Raw genomic sequence first — 23,238 nt, forward strand, 5'->3', positions numbered from 1 at the left:
AGCCGCTCCTGTAGGGCTCACGCAGGAACATGTAGAGGGCGGCGCCATTCTCGACATCATCCTTCTGCCGCCGCCTCAAGAACGGGAACTCGGGTGGCGCGGTCTCCGGCAACCCCCACGCCCTGAACGCCTCCAGCTCGAACAAGCCTTGCATCCTGAACTCCCTCCGCATGCTCCACTCCTCCGATGGGAGGTCGTCTAGAGTCCACACCTTCACCTTCGTATCGCCGGGGCGGTCGAACGACGGTTCGATGAGGACGAACCAGATGGAGTCGTCCCCGACGCGGCTCATGGTCCGGAACACGGGCATCGGGTCCTCGCCGATGTCGTAACCTGATCCTGCACTCCTCGGGCAGCATGGCGTGCTTGAAAACCACCGGCTCCGTCGCGTCGTCGGTCAGGTCGCCGAGGCCGCAGTACAAGATGCCTTGCGCGAGGTCGCCCCAGACAGCATGGCGGTTGCACGAGAACACCGTGTGCGCTTCGAAGGTGTCGGCCATGGCGTTGACGCGCACACGGGCCTTGAGTTCCCACGCACGTCTGCTGTAGTCCTGTCTGGCGTCGTTGTCCGAGGGCGGTGGCGGCGACCAGAGACAGAGAACGGGGTCCGTGTACTTGGCCGAAGGGGAGGTCGACCTCTCCGCCATGAGCACCAGGGAGTACAGCTTCTTGTCCTCCTCCCCTGCCTTGACCTTGACCATGACCCTGAGAGGGAACTCGGTGCAGACGGGCCGGCAGCAGCGAGGCAGGCGGGGGAGCAGGGAGAGCGACGCGGCGGCGGAGTCGTAGACGAGGTAGTACCACACCACGTCGGCCATGAAGCTGGGGGTGAAAGAGATGCGGAGGACTATCACGTCCCCGTCCACGGCGTAGATGCGGCTGCTGAGGCGGGTCTCGCTCCCGCAGCGCTTCATTTTCTCCACGTCGAACTGCGACTCGACGCGGTCGAACACCTCGTCGGTCGCGCGGAGACGCAGCTCGGGGGTCATGTACGGGTCGTCGTCATCGCCGCCGACGAGCACGAACAGTGTGAGACCCCGCACGATGGCGTCGCCGTTGGGCCCGCAGCCGCATGCCGCCTTGCTGGAGCACTCCACCATCTGATAAGCCCTGGGGTCGCCGTCGTCGATGACGCTGAAATTTCTCACAAAGTCAGTTAGCAGCAGAAACGCACAACAAGGCTCCTCCTCCGCCATATCTTGCTAAGCTAGGGCAGATCGATCAGATGTTGGTTTCTCTTGCTTTTTCTGGTCTGGCTATAAAGAGAAATAGAGGCAAGACCGACCCTATTTCTACTCGACGGCAACGCCAGCCGGATTGATACGCGCGCGACTGTACTTTCCTTGTTAGACGCTGTGGTTGCAATCTGTATTTACTTCTTGTCCTTGCATAATTTTCTTTGCAATCTGTATTTAGTTCTAGATCAGAGATGGAACTCTGCAGCCGTAATAATTTTCTCATCAGCACTAAACCCTCAAAATTCAGCAAATTTCTGGACACTTTATAGCCTCACATGGAGTCATTGTCAGTTCATATATTACTTGTACTTGAGTACAACAGCAACTACACCACCTAGGCATATAACACAAGCATATCATTCAGAGTCCAACTCTGAAACCAAGAAACCGTGCTGAAAAAATGTTCTGAATTTATTTTTGTTGCAAGACATCACATTTCGTCAACAACATTCACTTCCCAGGAATCCAACCGAAACGATCTACATGGCAACGCCGGTGACCAACCGCTAGAACGAGCAGCATCTCGACGAAACACCGCCGTTGGGGTCTCCGGCCGACACCTGGATGGACTGCCCCTCTCCGACGACACCGGCACCAGAATCCTCCGAAGAAGAAAGCGCCTTCTTGCTGACGATCCGGTATATCTCGGCCAACACGGTCTGGAAAGCCTTGTCAACATTAGTCGCCTCAAGTGCGGAGGTCTCGATGAAGAACAGGCCTTCCCTCTCCGCGAAGCCCGCCGCATCCTCCGCGGCCACCGAGCGGAGGTGCTTGAGGTCGGTCTTGTTGCCGATGAGCATGATGACAATATTGGCGTCGGCATGGTCACGGAGCTCCTTCAGCCACCGCTTCACATTCTCGAAGGTGGTGGCCTTGGTGACATCGTAGACCAGCAGCGCGCCCACAGCGCCCCGGTAGTAGGCGCTCGTGATCGCCCTGTACCGCTCTTGCCCCGCCGTGTCCCATATCTGCGCCTTTATGGTCTTCCCTTCCACCTGAAATGAATAGCAGCAGTGCGTGCAGCAATGTTGTTAACTATAGACATTTGGGAAAATATTTCTTGAGAAAGAAGGATTGCTTGATAGTACAGCGTAGATTGATAGGAAACCAGCCGTTTTATTTTGTGATTCTAAAGGACTGCAACTGACAACTGAAGGGAAAGTCAATAACAATGATCGACTCCTTGAGCAAGTTGGAATATATGTTGGAAGGCCTCATCAGCAAACTACCAACAAGGTCCACATGCTCTGGGTATATGCCATATATATCAACCGCCTCCTAACAGACCATGTCAATGATGCCAGTGCTGATTGACATGGCCTTGACAGAGTGCCAGCCACCGCAGCGCCAGGCAGCCGTTCATGATTTACTAAGTTGCAGATGCTAAATACGGCTGCCGCCAGCAGCAAGATTGACACTGGGGTTATTGACACATAAAAAATGCTGAAGATGCAGGAATTGTTACATGTCAAATATATATAGTCCATGAGCAAATCACCTAGATCTAGCTAGGATCAGCGTGACCTTTTCAAAACCACATATAACTGTCTGTTTGTACCCATGACTTTTTCAAAACATGCTTCATAACCGCTGGTTAACTTCTCTGCTAAAGGAACACTCTGGCTGTGTTCTTGAGATTTTCTATAAGGTAAACATAATCGTCTGTTTGTAAGGGAATCTAGATTTTCTTCGGTGTCTTACTTTTTTGATCGAGCCAGGATAGTAGCGGACGTCATAACTGAGTGCAAAAACGGCAGAGTTGCGCCCAGACAGGCAAACAGTGACCTAGATCAGATTGTGAAATTCTACCCAAAATACAAATTCTACTGCACATCCACCCGACAAACCAAGAACAGCAAATTGGACAGTATCGGATAAGGGGTGGGGAGCAGAACAGAGGAGAGGAGAGGCGAGGTGGACCTGGGTGGTGCGGGTGGCGAACTCGACGCCGATGGTGGACTTGGAGTCGAGGGAGAAGGTGTTCTTGGTGAAGCGGGAGAGGAGGTTGGACTTGCCCACGCCGGAGTCGCCGATCAGCACCACCTTGAACAGGTAGTCGTACTCGTCCCCGCCCTGCTCCCACGCCGCCGCCCGCCGCGCCATCAACTCAACCGGCCGGAACCAATCAATCCTCCTCGCCTTCGGCCCTCCGGTCTCTTTCTCGGCCCTGTGCTCCCTCGGAGCCTCCGCCGGCCGCCTCTCGCTCGGTCGCTGTCTCGGTCCCGCCCGAGGAGAAGGAGGCTGGCTCGCTGCAGCTTCTCTGCTTTGGCTGCTTGCTCTGCTTCCGGAAGGAGCAGTGAGTTGATTTTTATTCTGGACGTAGTGCGGCCCGTGAGAAAATGCTACGTCCACGCCAGTATGGGCCTACTTTGCTTTACCTTATTGTGTAAGGTGGTATAATGATAGACTACTAATAGTGTGAGGCGCATATATTCAGATAAATAATAATGCATAATTTGGGGTGCAACCAATGATTGCCGTCGTTAGCATGTTGTAATGCATTTTAGACTAACTCTGTGTGATAGACATACAAGTTATTAGCTATAGGGTGTGCTAACCATTGTACACTCTCGTGTCATCATGTGATTGTGCCTCAAGTATGTTGGCATTGTAGGAAATATATACACGCAAAATTTTGTGAAATGCAACAACCGGCAAGAAAGAAGACGGTGAGTGGGGTGGACGAGTCTGTGCATCAACGTGATGGCCATTGAACTCTACAACTGTCTACGTCGATGATGACTACCTCTCGTCATTGAATGGTTTCATTACTGCTTCCACTTGGTCGGCTTAGGCGAAAGAGGTAGATTGAGCAAGGAGCCATGATTCGCAACGTGGCCGTGTTGGATTGGGCTATAGGTTGGCCTATGGTGGCGAGAGGGAGAGGGGGCGTGTCGGCGATGGACCACCTAGTAGCATTTATTCAAACTAGAAGAAAATAAACGAAATAATCTAAGCACGTGTAAGACGGAGGACAAAGGTAATTATTTAGTTCATTTGGGCCTTGAAGCTATCAGCTGAATAATTGAGTGTGCGCATTCCTTTCAAAGTACATCAGGCAAATACACACCATACGAGTGAAAAAAAAGTACACTACACATATATTCCATCAATCTATCGCCTATCTTTTTATGTCTCAGAGATGTAGACACACCTTGATGTAATGTGATGTGTGCCTAGCAATATCCCACTAAGAAAAGAAGAAGAAATAAAAGATTCCTCAACCAAAGGCACAATTTGGAGCCATTGCTTATCCGAGGCTAAAACCTGCCAGCGCCCCGCATTGCTGAGCTGGGAAGATGATCTCGGAATCGTCTCTCAACAGAAAATATAAAGCATCATCGGTTGCACCTTAAACTACGGTTTGACCTAAACAAATGATTGATTTGGTTGATGGGCAAGATGGGAGAAGCAGAACATAATGAAGAGATTGAAAAAAATAAGAGAACTTTAAACCGGAGCCACCCAACCAGGCTGTGTCTTCTCATGAGTTTTAGAGCTGCAGCAATGACGTGTCAGCCGAGGTACGTGCAAAATTGGGCAGAGCTATAATGTAAATCCAAATGAATAAGGGCAAAAACAGCATGTCATATTTGGTCCAAACGAATTTTACAGGGATTTTTAAGAACTATATTACTTTGGAGATTTTCCTATAGTGATGTGTATGATTGTACTATATTGAATTGGAAACTATAGAAATTTTCTCTATGATGTGATTTGCTTGAATTTCCAATGTAAAGTTTCTATTGATTCGAAACTAACGGACAGTTGATTCTTTCTTTCCTGCCACACTTAGAATCAACACACTTTATTATCTATGGCGTTTGCTCAAGTACAGTCCTCTCTCTAAAATCTGAAAAACTCAAACACAAAAACTGCTCGGGTCAATACCGCTTCACAATTAAAGACATGGTGATCTTTTAAATACTAAACGGGTATATGTTGCCCTCTACAAAAAAATCGTATGGCTCAACTTATTTGTATAGATATGTAGCATAGGATAGGTCGGAGTAGTATGTATGTATGCCGTTATCAACTCACCGTCGGTGGGGGTCGTGGCCGACAGGCGGGAAGCATGGCAACACGGTGCTTGCCGGCCACGATGCACTCGAGGGCGACACGGTGGCGCGGTGTGTCGCGAGACTAGCCGGAGTGTGTGGCTCGACTGTGTAGCTCCCTTTTTAACAGTCTCGTTGGACACACGTCGGACTTTCTGGCATCCTCTTGGGCAGACAAACCAACGAATAATTTGGCGTTTCCTCATGCACCAGAATGTCTTGCAGACGGTTTGACCGGTGCTCGGGCGATCACCTTCACCAGTGCCGATGGTGAAGAGGAAGGAGGAACGGTCGGCCTCAACGCGGGGTCAACTTCCTGACGAACACGATCACCGGCGATGGGGAGAGATGAGATCGTGACAGAAGAACGGGGCGAGATGGGATAGTGGCACCTTTCTGTGCGGTATAGGGTATATCTATACACGGGTACTCTCGAAGTTTGAGAAGAAGTTGTACTGGGTCTCACTGTCTATATGATCTATGTGAATATGATCTATGTGACATGCAATTAATTTTACCAACTTTTAACATATTTTATTACACCCAATTTATCGGTCATACTTGTTTGGCAAAATGTGGCTTGGGGACCAAACAGTTGCCTACAAAATCATATATTTCTATTGTGATGCAACCAAATAGCATTTGTTACACATTACTTTTCGTTTTAGTTTTCCGTAGAACTCAATAAACCATGATACCAACTCCTATGTGTTTTCCTATTCAATTTGTTCCCGCAAATTCTTGTCCCTCTTATCACGTATATAGGGTGCATGTCCACCCTTCGAATGAAATATGAATCAGCCATCATTTGGATTACATGTTAAAAGTTATAGAAAAAGATTGGATTAGACGTCAAAAAACAATATTTGCGAATTGGTATTACAAATTCCTTTATAATAATATGTAGAAAATCTCTTGGGTCCAAGGATGATAATTTTACCCAAGGACACATGTACCCGCACGGCAACTTATAAGCATATTTTTATATCCATAGATAATACATATACCCTATCTGTTAAATTATTAGTAGGGCACGGATATATGTATATGCTCACAGGTATACTCATATCCTACCCGTTTATATCTGGCGTGCAGACTCGGATGTAGCCCAGCAGAACACCAGAAGAAGGGTTAGTTAGAGCCTCATGTATAGTTATTGAGTTGAGATAACTAACTTATAGTCAAATATGCTACCGATGAATGTAAAATTATGAACAACTTGTGTGTACTAGCTATTTGATCTATCCGCTGGTTATCCATCAGGTACAGACGTGGGTAAAGTTTCATACCTTTAGTTAGGGCTATTGATAAAAATTTACATCCACTAGATATGATTTTTTTTTTGAAGTGTATGGATATGATATTGGTTTGTCCTATGTTGCCTCAGGGCTGATTGTAACTCTATGTCTTTGAATTTAGGCAGTCCAAAAATGAAGACGTGGCAAATCTCAAGGCACGGTTGGACGGCGTGGAACATGGGATGGGCATGCTGATCAGGCCACCACTCGTTCCCCAGTGGTAGTGGCACTCACACCTCCTCTTTCCTTCCGCGCGGCCTCCACCACACACACACATACACGGCGGCGGGAGAGGCCGGAGGGCGGCGGCTGCAGAGGCGGCGGAGTGGGATGGTGGGATCGGCGGCCTACTCGGCGACCTCCATTGTGGTGGTGATGGCCAAGGACAAGGGCAGGGGCTCCAAGGGCGCCAAAGGCGGCGCCTCCTCCGGTCAGGTCAATCCCCTCCCCCAGCTTCCCTGATCGGCGGACGGTGTCCTCACACTGTGGCTGTTCGTTTCCAGGTCTCTGATCGGCGGCCTGCTCCTCGGATTACCTCCAATGTGAAGCACAACCTGAGGATCCTCAAGTTCTGGAAGGTACAATACAGCGCTTTTCCCTCCAGCATCAGAGTCTCGTACTATCTGTTTCCGTCGGTGAAACCTGTGATTTGCTGCGTCTAATGTGAACTCATCAGAAAACACTCTGTGATCCCACTTCCCCAAGTTCAGAGATTGAAGTAACCGTATCCTCATGTCGTCAGTTCATCAGATGCATGTAGTGTTAGTCTGTTCAGATATGCCTGAAACAAGAGTCCTGCAGTCAAGTGCACCACTCATTCATCAGATGAACTTGTTGCAGGCAGGGGTATTTAACCGCTTGTTTTCAGGATTATGAAAGGAAGCAAACGACTGGGCGTCAGCCCGCGACTAGGTTCCGCAAAAAGAAAGTCATGAAGGACGTGCTCCCCGACGACACGGACTTCTACGAGGATCCTTCCGCCACCCTGACATGGTCAGGACTGTCTTCCCTTTCGTATCCAGTGCCTTGCTTAGTTCGTAGGTCGGTGATTCGATGGGTCTTCTGACTTTGTCCTATCATTTTAATCTAGCACAAATGATGGCTTGGAGATTGCGTCCCCGGTTATCCTTGTGGATGGCTACAATGTATGTGGATACTGGGGAAAGCTTAAAGCTGATTTCTTGAATGGGAATCAAGGAATTGCAAGGCAAATGCTCATTGATGAGCTGGTATCGTTCAGCGCAGTAAGAGGTTTGTACCTGAGGATTGAACCATTATGTGTGGGTGAACTATGATTTTTCAAACAAAAAAGGTCACAGGTCTCAACTATGCTTTGTATTTATTGTTAGAAACCGATAGGCTGTTGTACTGCTAATTCCCTGATCTGAAGAGAAAGACAATTAATATCTACCCAAGTGTAGAACATAATCTCCTTTAACTCTGTAAAAGTGTAACAGTAATGCATAATATCCTCTGAAAGGGCCATGGTGATTTCTTTTACGTCAGCTATCTTATATCATTCGTTATTATTATGCTTGCAGAGGTAAAAGTTGTCGTCGTTTTTGATGCTGCAATGTCTGGGCAATCTACACATACTGAAACTTATAGAGGGTAAGGTATTACTTTGTTAAACTATATCCCAACATCTAAATTGACTCTTTGTGCTAGATATTTCCCTTAAATGCTAATGCCCCGTAAGCTCATATTTCTCTTTGTTCCGAACCTTGATAAACCAATTTTGCCTCATGGAACAGGGTTGATGTGGTATATTCCGCTGACTTATCTGCTGATTGTTGGATTGAGAAGGAGGTAAACTGTGAAGTTTTTTCATCAGAAGGAAGGATGCCCTACAGTTACTAGTTGATTAGTCCCATGCATTTACGCCAATGCAAAGTTCATGCAAAGATTTAAATTTAATAGACAAAGTCCTGATTATATGAAGAATGCATGACTAATCTATTTATATTAGGAAAATTATTTTTCAAAAGAAAATTATATTAGAAAATAGTTGAGCCAATTTCAACCAGCAGGGATGTCCCAGTGATGGGCATATTTACTAGCTGCACATTCACGCCTAACCGTTCATATCTCCCTTTATTTTTCAAAGGGAAATTACTACAATGATTATTCTAGTGCAAGATTTATGCTAATCTGAAATTGATGCACTCTAGGTTCTCCCCTGCTGTATTTTCATGTTAAGAGCATTTGTTGTCCTATAAAGCTCAAGGATGGTTGTAGTAAACTTTCATGTGTGCCACCAAATCACCAATAAGTGACTTATTAATAAAATTGACATGGAAGTCCAATATAGGTTGAAGCTTATGTGTGTGATGTCACCAATAGCTTCTTATACTGGTTCTTACTACCAACGTAGGTTGAAGCTTTGGTGGCAGATGGATGTCCAAAGGTCTGGGTTGTAACGTCGGATGTACTGGAGCAACAGTTATCACACGGTGAAGTATGCTTTTGCCTCATTACCTTCTCATATGGGATCCTGCCTGCAATCAGACATTGATGTATCAGTGCATGAACTTACATAGTGTGCCTTTCTTGATAAGTCCCGCTGCAGTTTTTATTGGAAGCATTTAGAAAATTCGTATGGTAGCATAGGTCTTCTGAAAAACACAAGGATTAGTTCTTATCTGCACAAACTAACCATTACCTTCCATGGAGATTGCCTAAAAAGACATGCCATTGAGGATAATTTGAAGTATTAACAAAATGATAAGTGTATATGCATTTGTAAGGGTGTTATTAATTAACCTGAACTACATGAATCTGGGAAACTGTTGAAACTTTATTTCTAGATAGACGAGGATATTGCTCGGAGTTTCTTTTATTACAATTTCTCTTGATCATCTAAAGCTTTTCTCATTACTGTTTCTTTTTTGCAGGGCGCTCTTATTTGGAGCTCCAAAAGACTGGTCAAAGAGGTTAGTTGTTACTATATTTTGCATGAGTGGACATCAATTGCTCGAATAACTATGTTTGACTTGGATATCTTATATCCATTTTGCTGATGTAACTTTATCCTCTTATATTCTGACCAAATGTCTTGGCGTAGCTATGGTAGCTATTTTTTGTTCTTAAACTCATGATATTAAAAGGTTGGACTTGGGCCATTTGCATGATTACGTCAATGCAAACATGAAGCCGGGCAATGTAAATATGCTAGCAAGAAACATAACCTATTACTTTCACGCCTATGCAATTATCTAACAGGGGAGTTCCATATTCCCTGTGCAGATTGCCTGACAACACACTATCTGCCATATGGTTCTGCAGATAAAAGAATCAGAACTGGAGCTTGATGAAGAGCTGAAGGAAACCAGGTTCAGTGTCTTGTTTCCTTTGAGCATCAAGGGAGAACCACTTTAGTAATGGCCTACATTCTATTTAGAACTTAGCTGCTAAGATTGGGCTTTCTGTTTGGCAGGTCAACATCGTTGCAAGGAAAGATTTTCCAGAACAAGCTGAAACCAAAAGTAGTTCAAAGTTTGAAAGATCTTCGGAATCGGTTGGAGGAACAAGAGCGGAGGAAAAAATGACCACGAAAGTTGATCGATGTATCAATCGTATCGAGCTGCTGTAACAACAATTTACAAGGGGGGAGAGGTGTATATTTTTGCACAGGGGAGGAGCGCCTCAACTGATTTTTGATCAGTAGGTCAGAGTTGCCGGTTCGACCACAGAGACTGTCAATGGAAACAACGGTTTTCATTGGAAATGGAAGTCTGGACATCATAGGGAAGCAGTTTGTAGAGGGAGAGACCACAAAATCTCTGAATCTCTTTTGTTTCGTTTGATCATAATCCTGCAGAGTAGAAAGCCATGAGCTGTATGTATTTGTTTATATGAAAAGTAGCTGAACTTCCTGCGGGGCTAGGGAACAACACGTATGTATTTGTTTATATGAAAAATAAAGTTGTATTTGCTGAACGACTCAAAGTATAATCTGCGGTAATTCAGAGTGTAAAAAGAGCAGGCATGAACACAATATTTGGCTAACCCCACAAACAACAAGGGGTGATGGAATTTTATTCGCAGGTTCGTTTCCACTGAACACAAAGTTAACACATGAAGTGAAAAAATAAAGTTGTATTTGCTGAACGACTCAAAGTATAATCTGCGGTAATTCAGAGTGAAAAAAGAGCAGGCATGAACACAATATTTGGCTAACCACACAAACAACAAGGGGTGATGGGATTTTATTCGCAGGTTCGTTTCCACTGAACACAAAGTTAACACATGAAGAATACACACTAGACGAGTTTCCACAAAGAACACTGAGCACCGCTGCACCGAAGCATAAAACACAGACGATGTTCAGACGACGCCATCAACAAGGGTATTTAGCTGGCGCTAAGGGCATGATAGCCATTCCCTTGCAGGACCTTGTATGTTCAGTAACAGCACTTCACTCCTGCAAGGTTAGTTCAAATGAAGAGATTAGCATGGCTCCAGGACCAATTTATCGAAATTCAGCTATATTTCATACTAAGTTATACATAGTAAATGCCCGAACTCATTTCTACCGTTCTTCTTTCATTTGTTCTTCACATGATTCAGTATTTCCAAGGTAGGAGTTCCAGGTCTCATGGTTTGTAGCTCAAAACTGATACGGGAGAATTATGATTTGCAAGTTTGTCCTCAACAGGTGTCACAACATTGTGAACAGTGCTACATGATCATGTGCTATATCTGCCATTTGCAAATCATAATTTCAGCATCACAAATAAACACAAATATTCCCATTAGCAAGTTTCGACTGCTATAAAGCTTTAGGAGAACAAAACCAGCCGAGCAAACAATGTTTTGTGAGTGTACATTCCATGCAGCAATGCAATTCTTTTTTTTCCAGCCGTCTACTATTTTTAGCGTCAGACCCCCGTTGAAATTCAGAAGAGGGCTATAATCACTCCTTATAGCTCAACAGCATATCAACACGATTTCTTCCCTTTCTAAGTCAACACAAGACTAAACTGGTCAGGGCCGGAGCTTCAGCCCGGCAACTCCAGGCAGTTGCCCAGGCTTTGCAGGCAAAACTCCACTAAAATTATAGCACCGTTTATGATCTAATCAGCTAATTTTGTGGGCAAAAGCTAGACTAAGTGATAGTAGTGAAACTTTGCCATGTGAGTCAGCTAGCTTCGCCACTGAAACTGGTCTAACTAGTAATGCGATGATTGCACAGACAGCAACAAGTAATAAGGTGTTAATGTAACAATCATCAGAGGATTATAATTCAGCTATTGCACTCATGTAACTGAAAAGCAATGCATCGTTATTTCTTCCATTGTCAATCATCCTAGTCAATATGAGACTAAACTGGCCTAGCTAGTATAAGATGATTGCAAAGCAGCATGGAAACAACCAACAGAGCAGCAACTTAGATATACCTCATCATCATCGTCGTCGTCGTCCTTCTTGAGCTTAGTGGTTCCGCCGACTTTGTCGATGGGCAGCTTCATGTTCCCAAAGGGAGTATCAACATCGATCTTGCCCTTGATGGTGTAGCCAGTGCCCCTGCCCCTGATCATGTCCCAGACGGCGGAGCCGAGGTCCTTGGGCCTGAACTTGAAGGGGATCTGCATCTTGGTAATCCCCTGCTTGTCGATCTTGGTGGAGTCGGTGAGCTCGGCGTTGACGACGCTGTCGTCGCCGAGCCACATCTCGTACTGGAGCAGGTTGAGGCCGAGGTCGAAGTCGTTCTTGTTCTCGAGGCTGAGGTGGATGGTGGCGGTGGTCTCCTCGAAGGAGAAGTGGTGGAACTTGATCTTGTCGACGTCCACGTCGGGCTTGTAGGGGACGGGGATCTTGCCGTCCTTCTGGAGCGGGATCTTGATCCGGCCGAAGACGGGGACGTCGACGAGGAGGACGACGCGGACGAGGTAGGGGATGATGCTGCCGGGCTTGATGTCGCCGTAGGTCTCCTTGATGTCGTCGAAGGAGATGGAGATCGGGATCTTGACCGTCTCCTCGCCGTGCGCGTGGATGGTGCCGGCGTCCGGGATGAGGCCCGCGACGAGCTTCCGGCCGTCGCTGTCGATGAGGTAGTCGATGTCGACCAGCGGGATGGGCACCGGGTTGGGGTTCTTGATGAGCACGTCGATGACGAGGTCGGCGCGGTGGAGGCCGATGTGCGGGACGTGGATCCCGGAGACGTCGGCCGACGGCTTGCCGAACCCGACCGCCTCCTCGATCTTCTCGCCGATGTCGTGGATGAAGTCCTTGACTTTCTCGATGAAGCCGCCGCCGCCGTCCTCCTTGTCCTCCTCCTCCTTCTTGCTGCTGCCGCCGAACAGGCCGCGGTCGGTGACCGTGTCGGGGTTGTCCGAGGAAGACATGGCTGGCTGGGCAAGATCGGAGAGCAGAAGCAGCTTGGTTGAGCTTGAGATCCGGAGAATTGTCTGGAATCAAGAGCGGATGATGATTTACCTGTGGGGATCTCCGGGCAGACGAGGCGCGTGGAGATCGCGGGCGGAGCGTGTCGCGGTGGTGGGGGCGAGATGAGGAGAGGAGAGGAGGTGGGGGCAGCTGGAGCTGACAAGTAATAGAGGAGTAGTGGAAGCGAAGCAGCGGTGGTGAGCTTGGACGGCCGCGTCCAGCTCAGCTCAGCTCTGTCGGTCAGCTGGGGCCGGAGAAATCGGCAAGAAAGTGACCTGGATTTTAGCCCCGCTACGTGGAAATGATTTATTGATTTGTGGGTACCATATTATTTTCTTCTACCAAATGGTACAATGGCCCTAAAAATAGCTGAAGTGACGATTTTTATATGTCGAGGTCTCCATGGTGAGCAAGATGCCTTGGAGCTTCGTGCTGGAGCTGATGGATTACTGCGCCTTGCTGCTGCGGCTGGAGACGGAAATCCACCTGCGAGAAGTTCTGGACGAGTTGATCAATTGCGCCTGGAGGATAAGAACACTGATGATATTCGTGAAGACTCAACCTCCTGAAGTTGTTTGCTGTGCGATCTAGGCTGTCCCCCAGTTCCTCTTGTTGATGCCCCCCTTTTGAGTTGTTCCCTTGTCGCTGACAAGGTTGCTGTTTCGTGTAATATACTTTCTGGCTCTGTAATAATCGTCTTGAACGTTAGCATTAGGCGGCGATCTCCCCCCCCCCCCCCCCCTTCTGAAACATTTCTGTGTGCTGATGTATTTTCGTTATCTCTATGGTAATGAAAATTCGATCCTTGTGGATCGTTTGGAAAAAATTATGGCCTTTTTTTATTGCAAGATCTTGAAAAGGCTGGATTAAGATGTCGCCCTGAGGTGAATTCTTACATTATTTTCTCCCTTTTTACGAATTATTCATGCATGATTTCAGGACACAGTAGTTTTGCAAGGTTACCTTTGAATCGTGCACAAGAAATAAACACAATGTTTTTAGAGGATTCATGAGAGAGAGAGGGGGGGGGGGGGGTAGAGAGATAGAGTGAAGGTGTATTGGACTTCAAAAACGAAAATTAAAATGAGGTCTGAACTCATGTTGAGATTCATATGGAAATTAGTGGTGCAGGGATCATAAGAATTTTTGGTAGGCCCAATCCTATGATCGGATGGGCTTCTCTAGGAAAAATTCCTTAAGATTTAAATGCTCTGGAAGTTGTAGGATCTTGTTCCCAATGGAGCACACCATAGTTCACAAGGGCTTTAGAATGTGGATGGGTGAAAAATCTCAGGAATTTTCTTATCGTAGCTTTGTTTTTGTTAACTACGCCGGTATTTAAAATTAAGTTTTAGTTTGTTCGATCGATCCATTTAATCAGTAACTATTGACAGAAACAAAGCATCAAAGGTTTAGTGGTAGCTGTAATAAATGAAAGCAAAGGATCCTTCTGCATGGAATTCTTTCGAAAACGTAATAGAATGTTTATTTTAAGGCGCAATTGTTTTTCTTCTTGCTACGCTCGTCTCTCTCCCTAATCTCATGTCCAGGACACTACAGACATGAACTCTATTTATCTATGAAATTTCCCGTATTTGACACACTATACAAGCCTCTTCGCAGCCTTGCAAGATGGCGAAGCCACCATGGTTTGTTTGCCTTCCCTAATTTGAAGAACACATAAATATCTAGCTTTACACCTTCAATACCTTAAAAGGTAAGAGGAACTAAAACTTTACCCTCCCCTTCAGGAATGCGATCGATTTGTTTTTTCGACTTGTATCAAGGGCTAGTTGCTCCTACTATGCTCTATAATTGATACGATTCACATCTTCTCTTTTCCGTGAAGTGGAGCAATTCAAGATGGAAGAAGAGCACAAAGAGCAATCTAATTGTCTAAAAACCTACATTTCTAGGGACCCGAGGAGGGTTAGGCTCCGTAGGGAGCGGAAGTGGACGACGATGGCGCTTGGTTCATTCATTCATTTAAAAAATGCTTTTCAAACAGGTTCACAGTTCATCTCTCGACAACCAGTTTGTAGCAGTGATATGGATCAGACTATGCAAGCGGAGCAGCTATGTAAGAAATTCACGCACACGTGGGCCTAAGACGGAGTGGAGATTGCACCAGGGCAGGCATAGGGGGGCGTGGGTCTATTCCGTTTACCACGTATTTGACATCATGTGGGCCTATTATATTTTGCCCAACTAGTTATCAAGGCCTGCTTGTGAATCCTGCATCTTTCTTTTGAGGTCCCGTCCTGGGTCCTCCTCCCTCGCGCCCGCGCGCCCTCTAACCTCTGCTTCGCTGAAGGATTTTCTTAATTGGGTCTCTATTGGCGGCCCAACTCGTTCCCGCTGGTTAGTTCTGCGCGCGCAACTTCATTCTGGGCCCTGTTTTGCGCTTTCGGGCTTCTGGTGCCAACATTGGAGGTCGCTCGGTATATAAATCGGTCGGAATTCATCTCAGTTTCCGAGGTGGGACTATTCTTCCGGGATGTGTTTGGTAACAGCTGCCCCAATTCGGGATTTGTTGATTGGGCCCCGATTCAGGATTTGTTGATTGGGCCCGATTCAGCACTTTGGTAACAACGGTTGATTTGGGCCTCTACATGAAAAAATAACACGTAAACGCACGCTGGCTACTCGCTCGCTCTAATTTTTAGAAAAATACAAAAGCATGCATGCTCACGTCTCGTTAGACTGAAATAAAGTGCTGCTGCAGCGTACATGCACTCCATCATGTGCAGCGCATGTGGTCGCCTTTGTGTTTCTGATTTTTTGGCTGCTGTGTATCGGAACATGCATACAACTAGCTATTACTTTTTTTTATGGTAAGCCAGCTATGATTTAAAAATAACACTTGCTTCCTCGAAACGAAACTAGTGCAGCGCGTGTGTCGTTTTATGTAGCGGACCAGATGTACATGTTGCCTAGTAGCAAAATAATAGTACGATACGATCTGTTTCAAAAAAAAAAAAAATAGCACGATACGATCACACGCGGCGACGCGGAAGTATAGAAAAGAAAGGCATATCAAGAATGGGACGCTACCGTGCAGATCTGACTACATACTTAATGATCTGGAGAGATTAACGCATATATAATTTTTACACGCATGGAAATAAAAAAAAAGCGTGGATAGCTAGCTAGGCTGATCTGAACCAAATGAAAAAAATACAAAAAATAGAAAGACCGGCATAAAACAGAAAAATAAAGCTAGTAAGTCTACATTAAATATTGTTCAACACATGAATCTCATGGTACGAGAATTTGTCGTCCGGAAAAACAAATATTGTTCAATATCATAGACGGTGGGGAACATGAGCCTGAACGGAGGGGAACAACTGCCTAGACGGAGGGGAACAAGATCGTAGAAGGTAGGAACAAGAGCCTGGACGAAGGGGAACAAATGCCAAGACGGAGGGGAACAAACATCGTAGACGGTGGGGAATAGGAGCCTAGACGGAGGGGAACGACTGCCTAGATGGATGGGAACAACATCCTAGATGGTGGGGAACATGAATCTGGACGGAGGGGAACAACCGCCTAGACGAAGGGGAACAACATCGTAGACGGTAGGGAACAGGAGCCTAGACAGAGGGGAACAACATCGTAGACGGTAGGGAACAGGAGCCTAGACGGAGGGGAACAACATCGTAGACAGTGCGGAACATGAGCCTGGATGGAGGGGAACAACTGCATAGACGGAGGGGAACAACATCGTAGATGGTGAGGAACAATAGTCTGGACGGAGGGGAACAACTGCCTCGATGAAGGGGAACAACATCTTAGACGGTGGGGAACAAGAGCCTGTACGGAGGGGAACAACTGCCAAGACGGAGTGGAACAACATCATAGATGGTGGGGAACAACGACCAAGATGGTAGGGGAACAACAATCTGGATGGAGGGGAACAACGGCCTAGACGACGAGGAACAACAACCTAGACGGTAGGGAACAAACAGTTTAGACGGTGGGGAACAACACCCTACCTAGACGACGAGGAACAACAACCAAGATGGTAGGGAACAACAATCTGGATGGATGGGAACAACAACCTAGAATGGTGGGAAACAATGACATAGACCGAGAGGAACAACGACCTACACGGAGGGGGAACAATAGCCTAGACAGCGGGGAACGACGACCTACACGGAGGGGAACAACGACATAGACGGCGGGGAACAACAACCTAAACAGTAGGGAACAAATAGTTTAGACGGTGCGAAACAACATTCTAGACGACGGGGAACAACGACGAAGATGGTAGGGGAACAACGGCCTAGAATGGTGGGGAACAACGCCTTACACGAAGGGGAACAACCACATAGATCGAGAGGAACAACGACCTACACGGAGGGGGAACAACAGTCTAGACAGCGGGGAACAATGACCTACACAGACGGGAACAACGGCATAGACGGCGGGGAACAACAACTTAAATAAAAATTAAAAACATGAAAAAGAAAATTAAAGAATGTAAGAAAGAAGAAATCAAAGAAAAAACTATAGTGTAGAAAAAGAATGTAAGAAACAAGAAAAAAATAAAAAAAAATTACGTGAAAAAGCATGCATGAAAGAAAAAAGAAAGGGAAAAAATCCCTGTCTATGACGCTCTGGTCACCAAAAAAGGCTAAACCAAAAAAGAACTAGCGCTTGCCTATAGATAAAGAACGTCGGTGCAAACCAATTATACAAAAATACTTCAGTACCACATTGGCAGTGACTCTCTGAATCTAACGCTAGGTGCCCGGATCGAACGCCAGGTCCGACGCATTTTGTTTGATTTTTACCTGGCGTGCGCTTTACTGATGGGCCGGCCCAGAATCGCGCGCCCTTCTGCGATACGGTGCTCGGCAGCGCGCGCGCGCCACCGAGCAGTTTCCCCCGTCCTTAGGCAATTCTTATTTAACGCTTAATGTGAAGGCTATCGAGTTGACGCATACTCCCCCATCGCTAGCGTTTCTTAAATTGGTCAGTCACACTAGGATCCTGATAGCTTATGGTTTCTTCTGGTTTTGCGAACGTTCTAAAATTTTCGGTCGGGTTCTGTCAGGTTTTTTGTTGTTTCCATTCGGTTTTATGGGGTTTCCTGTTTTCCAGATGGGCCTTTCCGATTCTAAATCCGAACATTTTTAAATTTGAATATTTTAAATTTAAATATTTTTAAAATCTGAACATTTTCTGTTTTTGTTTTTTCCTTATTTGGATCTGAACAATTTCAAAATTTGAACATTTTCAAATTTGGACATTTTTAAAATTTGAATATTTTCAACCCTGGACCATTTTTAAAATGTGTACTTTTTAAACTGCCAACATTTTTGAATTATTAACATTCTTGAAATTGAAGAGGAAAAGAAGACGAGCTGGAAAAACACGAACAGAAGTACAGCGGACCGAACGGAGAAAGTACAGCGACGAGCGGGGGGAAATGGAAAAGGAGCTGAGCAAATTGGGCCGGTCCAGCCGGAATCTTTCCTTCAGGCGTGGGCTGGCTCGCTTCGCCTCGAGCGTGAAATAGGGGCGCCCCAATTCTACATTCGCATCGCAAGGAGGCCAGCGTCGGAGCCCATTAGCGCCGCCTACCTCTACGTACCCGAGCTCGCCTGCATCAGTGGCCGCCCCACACCCGAGCCAGTCACCGCCTCTTGCCGGCGCGCCGTACCATAGCCCGCACCCCGTCGCTAGTCTCCCTCCCCGGCGCGCCCGGAACTGAAGCATCATATCTCTAAAGAGCACTAAGCTCCTAGGGTTGCCAGCCCCTGTGGTTGCTCCAGGCGTCGCTGTCATGGGTCCACTCACGGAAACGTTGTGTTAGGGTGTGTTTCGTCGACCAAACTCGCACGACCCAACCTGCTCACGTCTCCCTCTGCTCACCGTCCTCTTCAACTGGCAGCGCGGCCGCGGCGAGTGCCAGGCTAGGTGTCGCCGGCGGGTACCAGGGGAGGTGGCCGCTCTCAGGGGATCAAGTGCGGCAGAGGCGGAAAAGGCGACGGGAACCATGGGCAGGATGCCTGCTCGCAGATGCGGCGGCGCTGGGAATCTGGCTCGGCGGCGGTACAAATCAAGTGCGGCATCGGCGGGAATTAAGAAGCCAATCCTATCCACTTCGACCTGGCCTCCCCCAACTCCGATTTTGAACATGGTACCCTTCTCTGATATGTTCTTGATTGACCTAGCTTGTTTGGGCAGGAGCGTTGAGGAGCAAGTGGGGCGGGATCTGGAGGAGGCCGCCACCACCCTCGCCATGTGTCCCAGCGCCGATGAGGGCGCGCTGCTGCTACACTGGACACGACTTCCCTCTTCCTGCAGGGATGGGTTGCCTACCTCGATACTGTCATGGCCGGCAAGGCGGCAAGGTCTCTCTAGGACAGCTTCAATTTGAATTGTCTTGCTCCGGCCCTGAACCCTACAAGCTCTGAAAACTCGATCGTGAGATTTCTCCTTCACCCCTATTTCTCTTCATTACTGCTTCATCTGCGCACTGCCATTCCCCTATTTTTGACTGATGGAGGAATTAGCTGCGCTAAAGATGCTTACTATTGCGTTTCTGGTTATTTTGGCTCTTATTATTTTCCTTGGAACTTCCATAGCATCGTAGTGGGAAGTGGAAATCTGGATGGACTCATAGGACGGTATCTTATTTACCACGTGGGCTACAGTAAAGTATAAAAAGTAAGTTTTACGTTGGGACTTCTGAGTTCAGATGCAAACTACAAGTCGATACCATTTCTTGGTTTCACTTCCATTTGCATTGTTTTTTTTGCTCCTAGCATTTGTCCTACTAAATACTGGGTAAACCAATGTAGAATGATTATTACAGTAATGTTCTGCTTTGGTTTGAGTCGTGGAACCCATACCATACATTGCTCCCTTAGTTTCTAATTGCACTAAAGTTATGAACCTGAAGTAAGCTTCTGTTTGAAAACTGAAGAGGAATAGTAGCATCCCTACTTAAAAATGTTTTGCTAATGTAGTACACTGCCTCGTGCCAACTTCGGTGAAATTTGTAGATGTGTTAAAACGTAAACTATCATTAGATTTTACCTCCAAATATTGTTTATTTACTGTTCATGGTTGCAATGGTGAATCTGTCAAAAAAAATGTAACAATGGAGAACCAAATAACTGGACTTCAACTCCACCATCCAGAAAGGAACTTCCAGGTAAATAATAGACATTGTACTGCCATTGTAGCAATAAGCGTATTTGGCATTTTAAAAGATTGATGGATTTAAATTTTACAATATGGGTTTTCTACTGCATTCAAGAAGCGCTTGATTATTATTAGCTATTTTCTCTATTCGGAATAACAAGAATCACCAGTCAGTGAATCGTTTCTCTGGGCACAATGGGCACAAGCTCCAAATATTCCTGTATCGAGTGACTTTTCCCTTTTATAGGGAAGTGTCTACATGCACTTGTTTGAATTCAGTAATAACTCCATGGTGGAATGCTGTTCAACTAAGTACATGAAAGTAGTAACAAGATTACAAAATTATTAGAAACCCTGTTATGAGAGCAGAGACGAGAAAGTACTTGATATGTAGAACTTCTAGCTAGAGAAGTATGAGTACAAGCAGAATGAAAGTAGTAGCCTTAGCAAATTAGATTCCTAGAAGAATGCAATTTCATGTGATATGTAGGTTACCTGTAAGGTTTCCCTGTTCATTTGTAAAAATATTAAATTTATAATTTGCAAATCCTTTTTGCATTTTGTTACTTTTCGGTACATTATCTTGAATTAGGTGAGCTAAGGATGTTCTCTTTCCAAAACATTAGTGCAGATTTGAGATACTATACAGTTTGTATTTCTTCACTGACTTGATGTTGAGCTCCAGACTAAGTAATTTGTTTTACTTAGCTCCTCTTATTTCTCAATGGGACAATCTATATTTGACCTTTCTCATTTTCCTTTCAAAGTTAGTTACAAGTTTTCCTTTTCTCATTTTCTTCTGTTTAGTTTATTTTGTTGACACCCGGTTTTGATGAGGCATGGGCATGTATTTCTGTGTAAATTTTATGTTCTACATCTCATTAGAGCAATAAAAATGCTGCAATATGCTAAATGAAAAAATATATAATACAGTTAACTGTGATCAATTACTACTGACTTAGAGAGAACTGTAGTACACACATATAGTAAGTAAATGCATATGAAAACTTGGTTTACAAACGGTTGCATTTCAGAGGTTACCTCTGCTATGTATTCAGACAATAGTTAATGAGAGAACTGTGGTACACACATATAGTAAGTAAATGCATATGAAAACTTGGTTTACAAACGGTTGCATTTCAGAGGTTACCTCTGCTATGTATTCAGACAATAGTTAATGATAGGTGCTAGAGAATAACATTGAATTAAAGTTAGGCGTTCATTATAGTTACCGGTTGAACAATAATTCTTGGAGGATGAACCGAAATACAACAATAATCTATTTTAAAAACTGTGGATTTGACTCTGAAATACAAGCAGCCCTGATGGACAGAACTTGGAAAGAATCTTGCAGGTGCCTGAAGGTAGTAAGGCAGACCAGGAATTGGCCCCATCTGTCCAGAGATTAACTCTTTAGACAAACTGTAAGGCCTTGCTGCTCATGCCTTTCTAGCTTTTCTAGCTGTTAGTTCGTGAAAAAACTGTAAACTAAAGTAGTCATACCTTTGGGAAATTCAATCGCAAAAATAAAATAAAATAATGCCTCTGGACAATTTGCTAAAAAGGTTATTTCTTAGTCGTTGCGCATCCTTATCACTATTATTATCTATATCTTAATCGCATGATGACTGGCCGTTCCCTTTTTGTTACAATTGGCTTACCTGGCCATATGAAGAAGCGTAAAATGCATAGATTCTCCCAATTTTCCTTCTCTATTGTCGTGGAAGGTGGTTCTGCCTGCGTCGGCTGCTATGTGGCTCTTAAGGCATATTGCTACATACAGGGTTGTAATGCCAAAATAAGGCAACAAAGGAAGCCAAAGGGAAATGGGGGAACCGCTCGGTCGTTCGTGTCTAGCTGGCATCGACCTGCTTGGTGTGTCCTTCGGTGCTGTACTCACCACACTTGTGGTACCATTGGGGGTTGGTTCGCTGGTGGTACCATTGGGGATGGTCCGGTCCGTCTCATACCAACCAATATGTATTTTTTGATTTCCACGTCGATTGATGGATGGTGTTTCCTGCATTTTGCAACTCATGCAGTGCAAAGGTCCAATAAAAATCGACTACTTTCATTAATGGATGGATAGCGTGTACTGAGATCTGTTGCATGATTTGATTGTTAGTATTTTCGTTTCAATGGGATCCTCGATTGGGCAAGGCAAATAAACTCCTTGATTATTGTAAGATAAATCAACATAGTGATGTTGATTTTATATTGTTTTATTTATATGCATATTTGAGCAAAGAAGAGCTTTTTGTACATTGTGAACAGGACATAGCCGTTTAGTCATGTACATCATCTACTAAAATATCATGTACAATTGCAACCTGACCAAAATTCGTAAAAATTGATGGGAAGAATTAAACAACAAAAGGAAAGGATGGCGCGGCAGAGCACGCTAGGTCCTTCTAGTCTTGTTTGACGGTTGCAAGGAATTGAAGCATCTAAGAGCAAGTACAATAAGTTCTAATCAGCTGGCTACAAGAATTAAAATAATATATTTATGTTTAGTTGGAGGAGAGAGAATGTAAGTGGGCTCTAATGCAACACCTAGCTCTAGCACGTGCTTTTAGGCAAGTTATGTCAATGAAAGATGGGCCATCCATTGAGAAAGTAGTGCATTCTTATAGCCAACTATTGTACTTGTTGGCTACAAGTTAACTATAGATGACATGATATCTTGCTTATAGCCAACAACCAACTACACTATTGGAGTTGCTCTAACTATATCCAATTGTGACGCTGGTCGTGGTTCTGTGGAAGATTTTTTTTAGACGGCAGACTTAAGATGACCTGCTTTAACTTAATACACTACTAGGGAAAAGCCTATAGGTGGAGGCAAGTGGTGCCGGCGCACCACCATAGGCATGCGCCGGTGGAACTTGTTGCCGGCGCACCAAATAAGCGCCGCGCCGGCGATGGATGCCCATTGCCGGCGCACCTGCTGATCCGACGCGCCGGCGCTATTTCCTGGCAATACCTCGCCCAACTCGGGCCAGGCCCACGAAGCATTGCCGGCGCACCAGCCCAGGAGCGCGCCGGCGGTAATTTATTATTGCCGGCACGCTCATGGGCTGGTGCGCCGGCAATGCTTCG

At 45.6% G+C, this 23,238-nt stretch overlaps 3 protein-coding genes across 5 annotated transcripts; 1 reads left to right on the top strand and 2 right to left on the bottom strand.

The window, feature by feature from the left end:
* Nucleotides 1-1,631: 1,631 nt before the first annotated feature.
* LOC127323714 (ras-related protein RABA2a) lies at nucleotides 1,632-3,535 on the bottom strand. The gene is made up of 2 exons (XM_051351843.1): nucleotides 3,159-3,535; nucleotides 1,632-2,233 (listed from the first exon to the last, which is right to left on the bottom strand). Exons 1-2 carry the CDS (start codon nucleotides 3,339-3,341, stop codon nucleotides 1,745-1,747), a joined length of 672 nt encoding a protein of 223 aa, XP_051207803.1. The 5' UTR covers nucleotides 3,342-3,535; the 3' UTR covers nucleotides 1,632-1,744.
* A 3,276-nt stretch (nucleotides 3,536-6,811) lies between these two features.
* LOC127323713 (uncharacterized) lies at nucleotides 6,812-10,533 on the top strand. 2 transcript variants are annotated; one of them, XR_007865895.2, is made up of 10 exons: nucleotides 6,812-7,029; nucleotides 7,098-7,172; nucleotides 7,463-7,587; nucleotides 7,685-7,845; nucleotides 8,136-8,205; nucleotides 8,349-8,403; nucleotides 8,969-9,052; nucleotides 9,489-9,527; nucleotides 9,841-9,926; nucleotides 10,031-10,094. XR_007865895.2 is itself a non-coding variant. In XM_051351838.2 (10 exons), exons 1-10 carry the CDS (start codon nucleotides 6,925-6,927, stop codon nucleotides 10,140-10,142), a joined length of 873 nt encoding a protein of 290 aa, XP_051207798.1. In that variant the 5' UTR covers nucleotides 6,815-6,924; the 3' UTR covers nucleotides 10,143-10,533. The 2 variants fall into 2 exon arrangements, 1 of the variants encoding a protein (XP_051207798.1); XM_051351838.2 differs by having other exon boundaries at nucleotides 6,815-7,029; nucleotides 9,880-9,926; nucleotides 10,031-10,533.
* A 144-nt stretch (nucleotides 10,534-10,677) lies between these two features.
* Nucleotides 10,678-13,185, bottom strand: LOC127323712 (uncharacterized). Of its 2 annotated transcripts, none has more exons than XM_051351836.2 (3): nucleotides 13,033-13,185; nucleotides 11,994-12,947; nucleotides 10,678-11,017 (listed from the first exon to the last, which is right to left on the bottom strand). In XM_051351836.2, the coding sequence occupies exons 2-3, from the start codon at nucleotides 12,939-12,941 to the stop codon at nucleotides 11,012-11,014; spliced, it is 954 nt and encodes a 317-aa protein (XP_051207796.1). In that variant the 5' UTR covers nucleotides 12,942-12,947; nucleotides 13,033-13,185; the 3' UTR covers nucleotides 10,678-11,011. The 2 variants fall into 2 exon arrangements, with proteins under 2 accessions (XP_051207796.1, XP_051207797.1); XM_051351837.2 differs by having other exon boundaries at nucleotides 11,994-12,943; nucleotides 13,033-13,171.
* Nucleotides 13,186-23,238: the final 10,053 nt, after the last annotated feature.

The sequence above is a fragment of the Lolium perenne genome, chromosome 4, assembly GCF_019359855.2.
Source record: "Lolium perenne isolate Kyuss_39 chromosome 4, Kyuss_2.0, whole genome shotgun sequence".
Taxonomy (NCBI): Eukaryota; Viridiplantae; Streptophyta; class Magnoliopsida; order Poales; family Poaceae; genus Lolium; species Lolium perenne.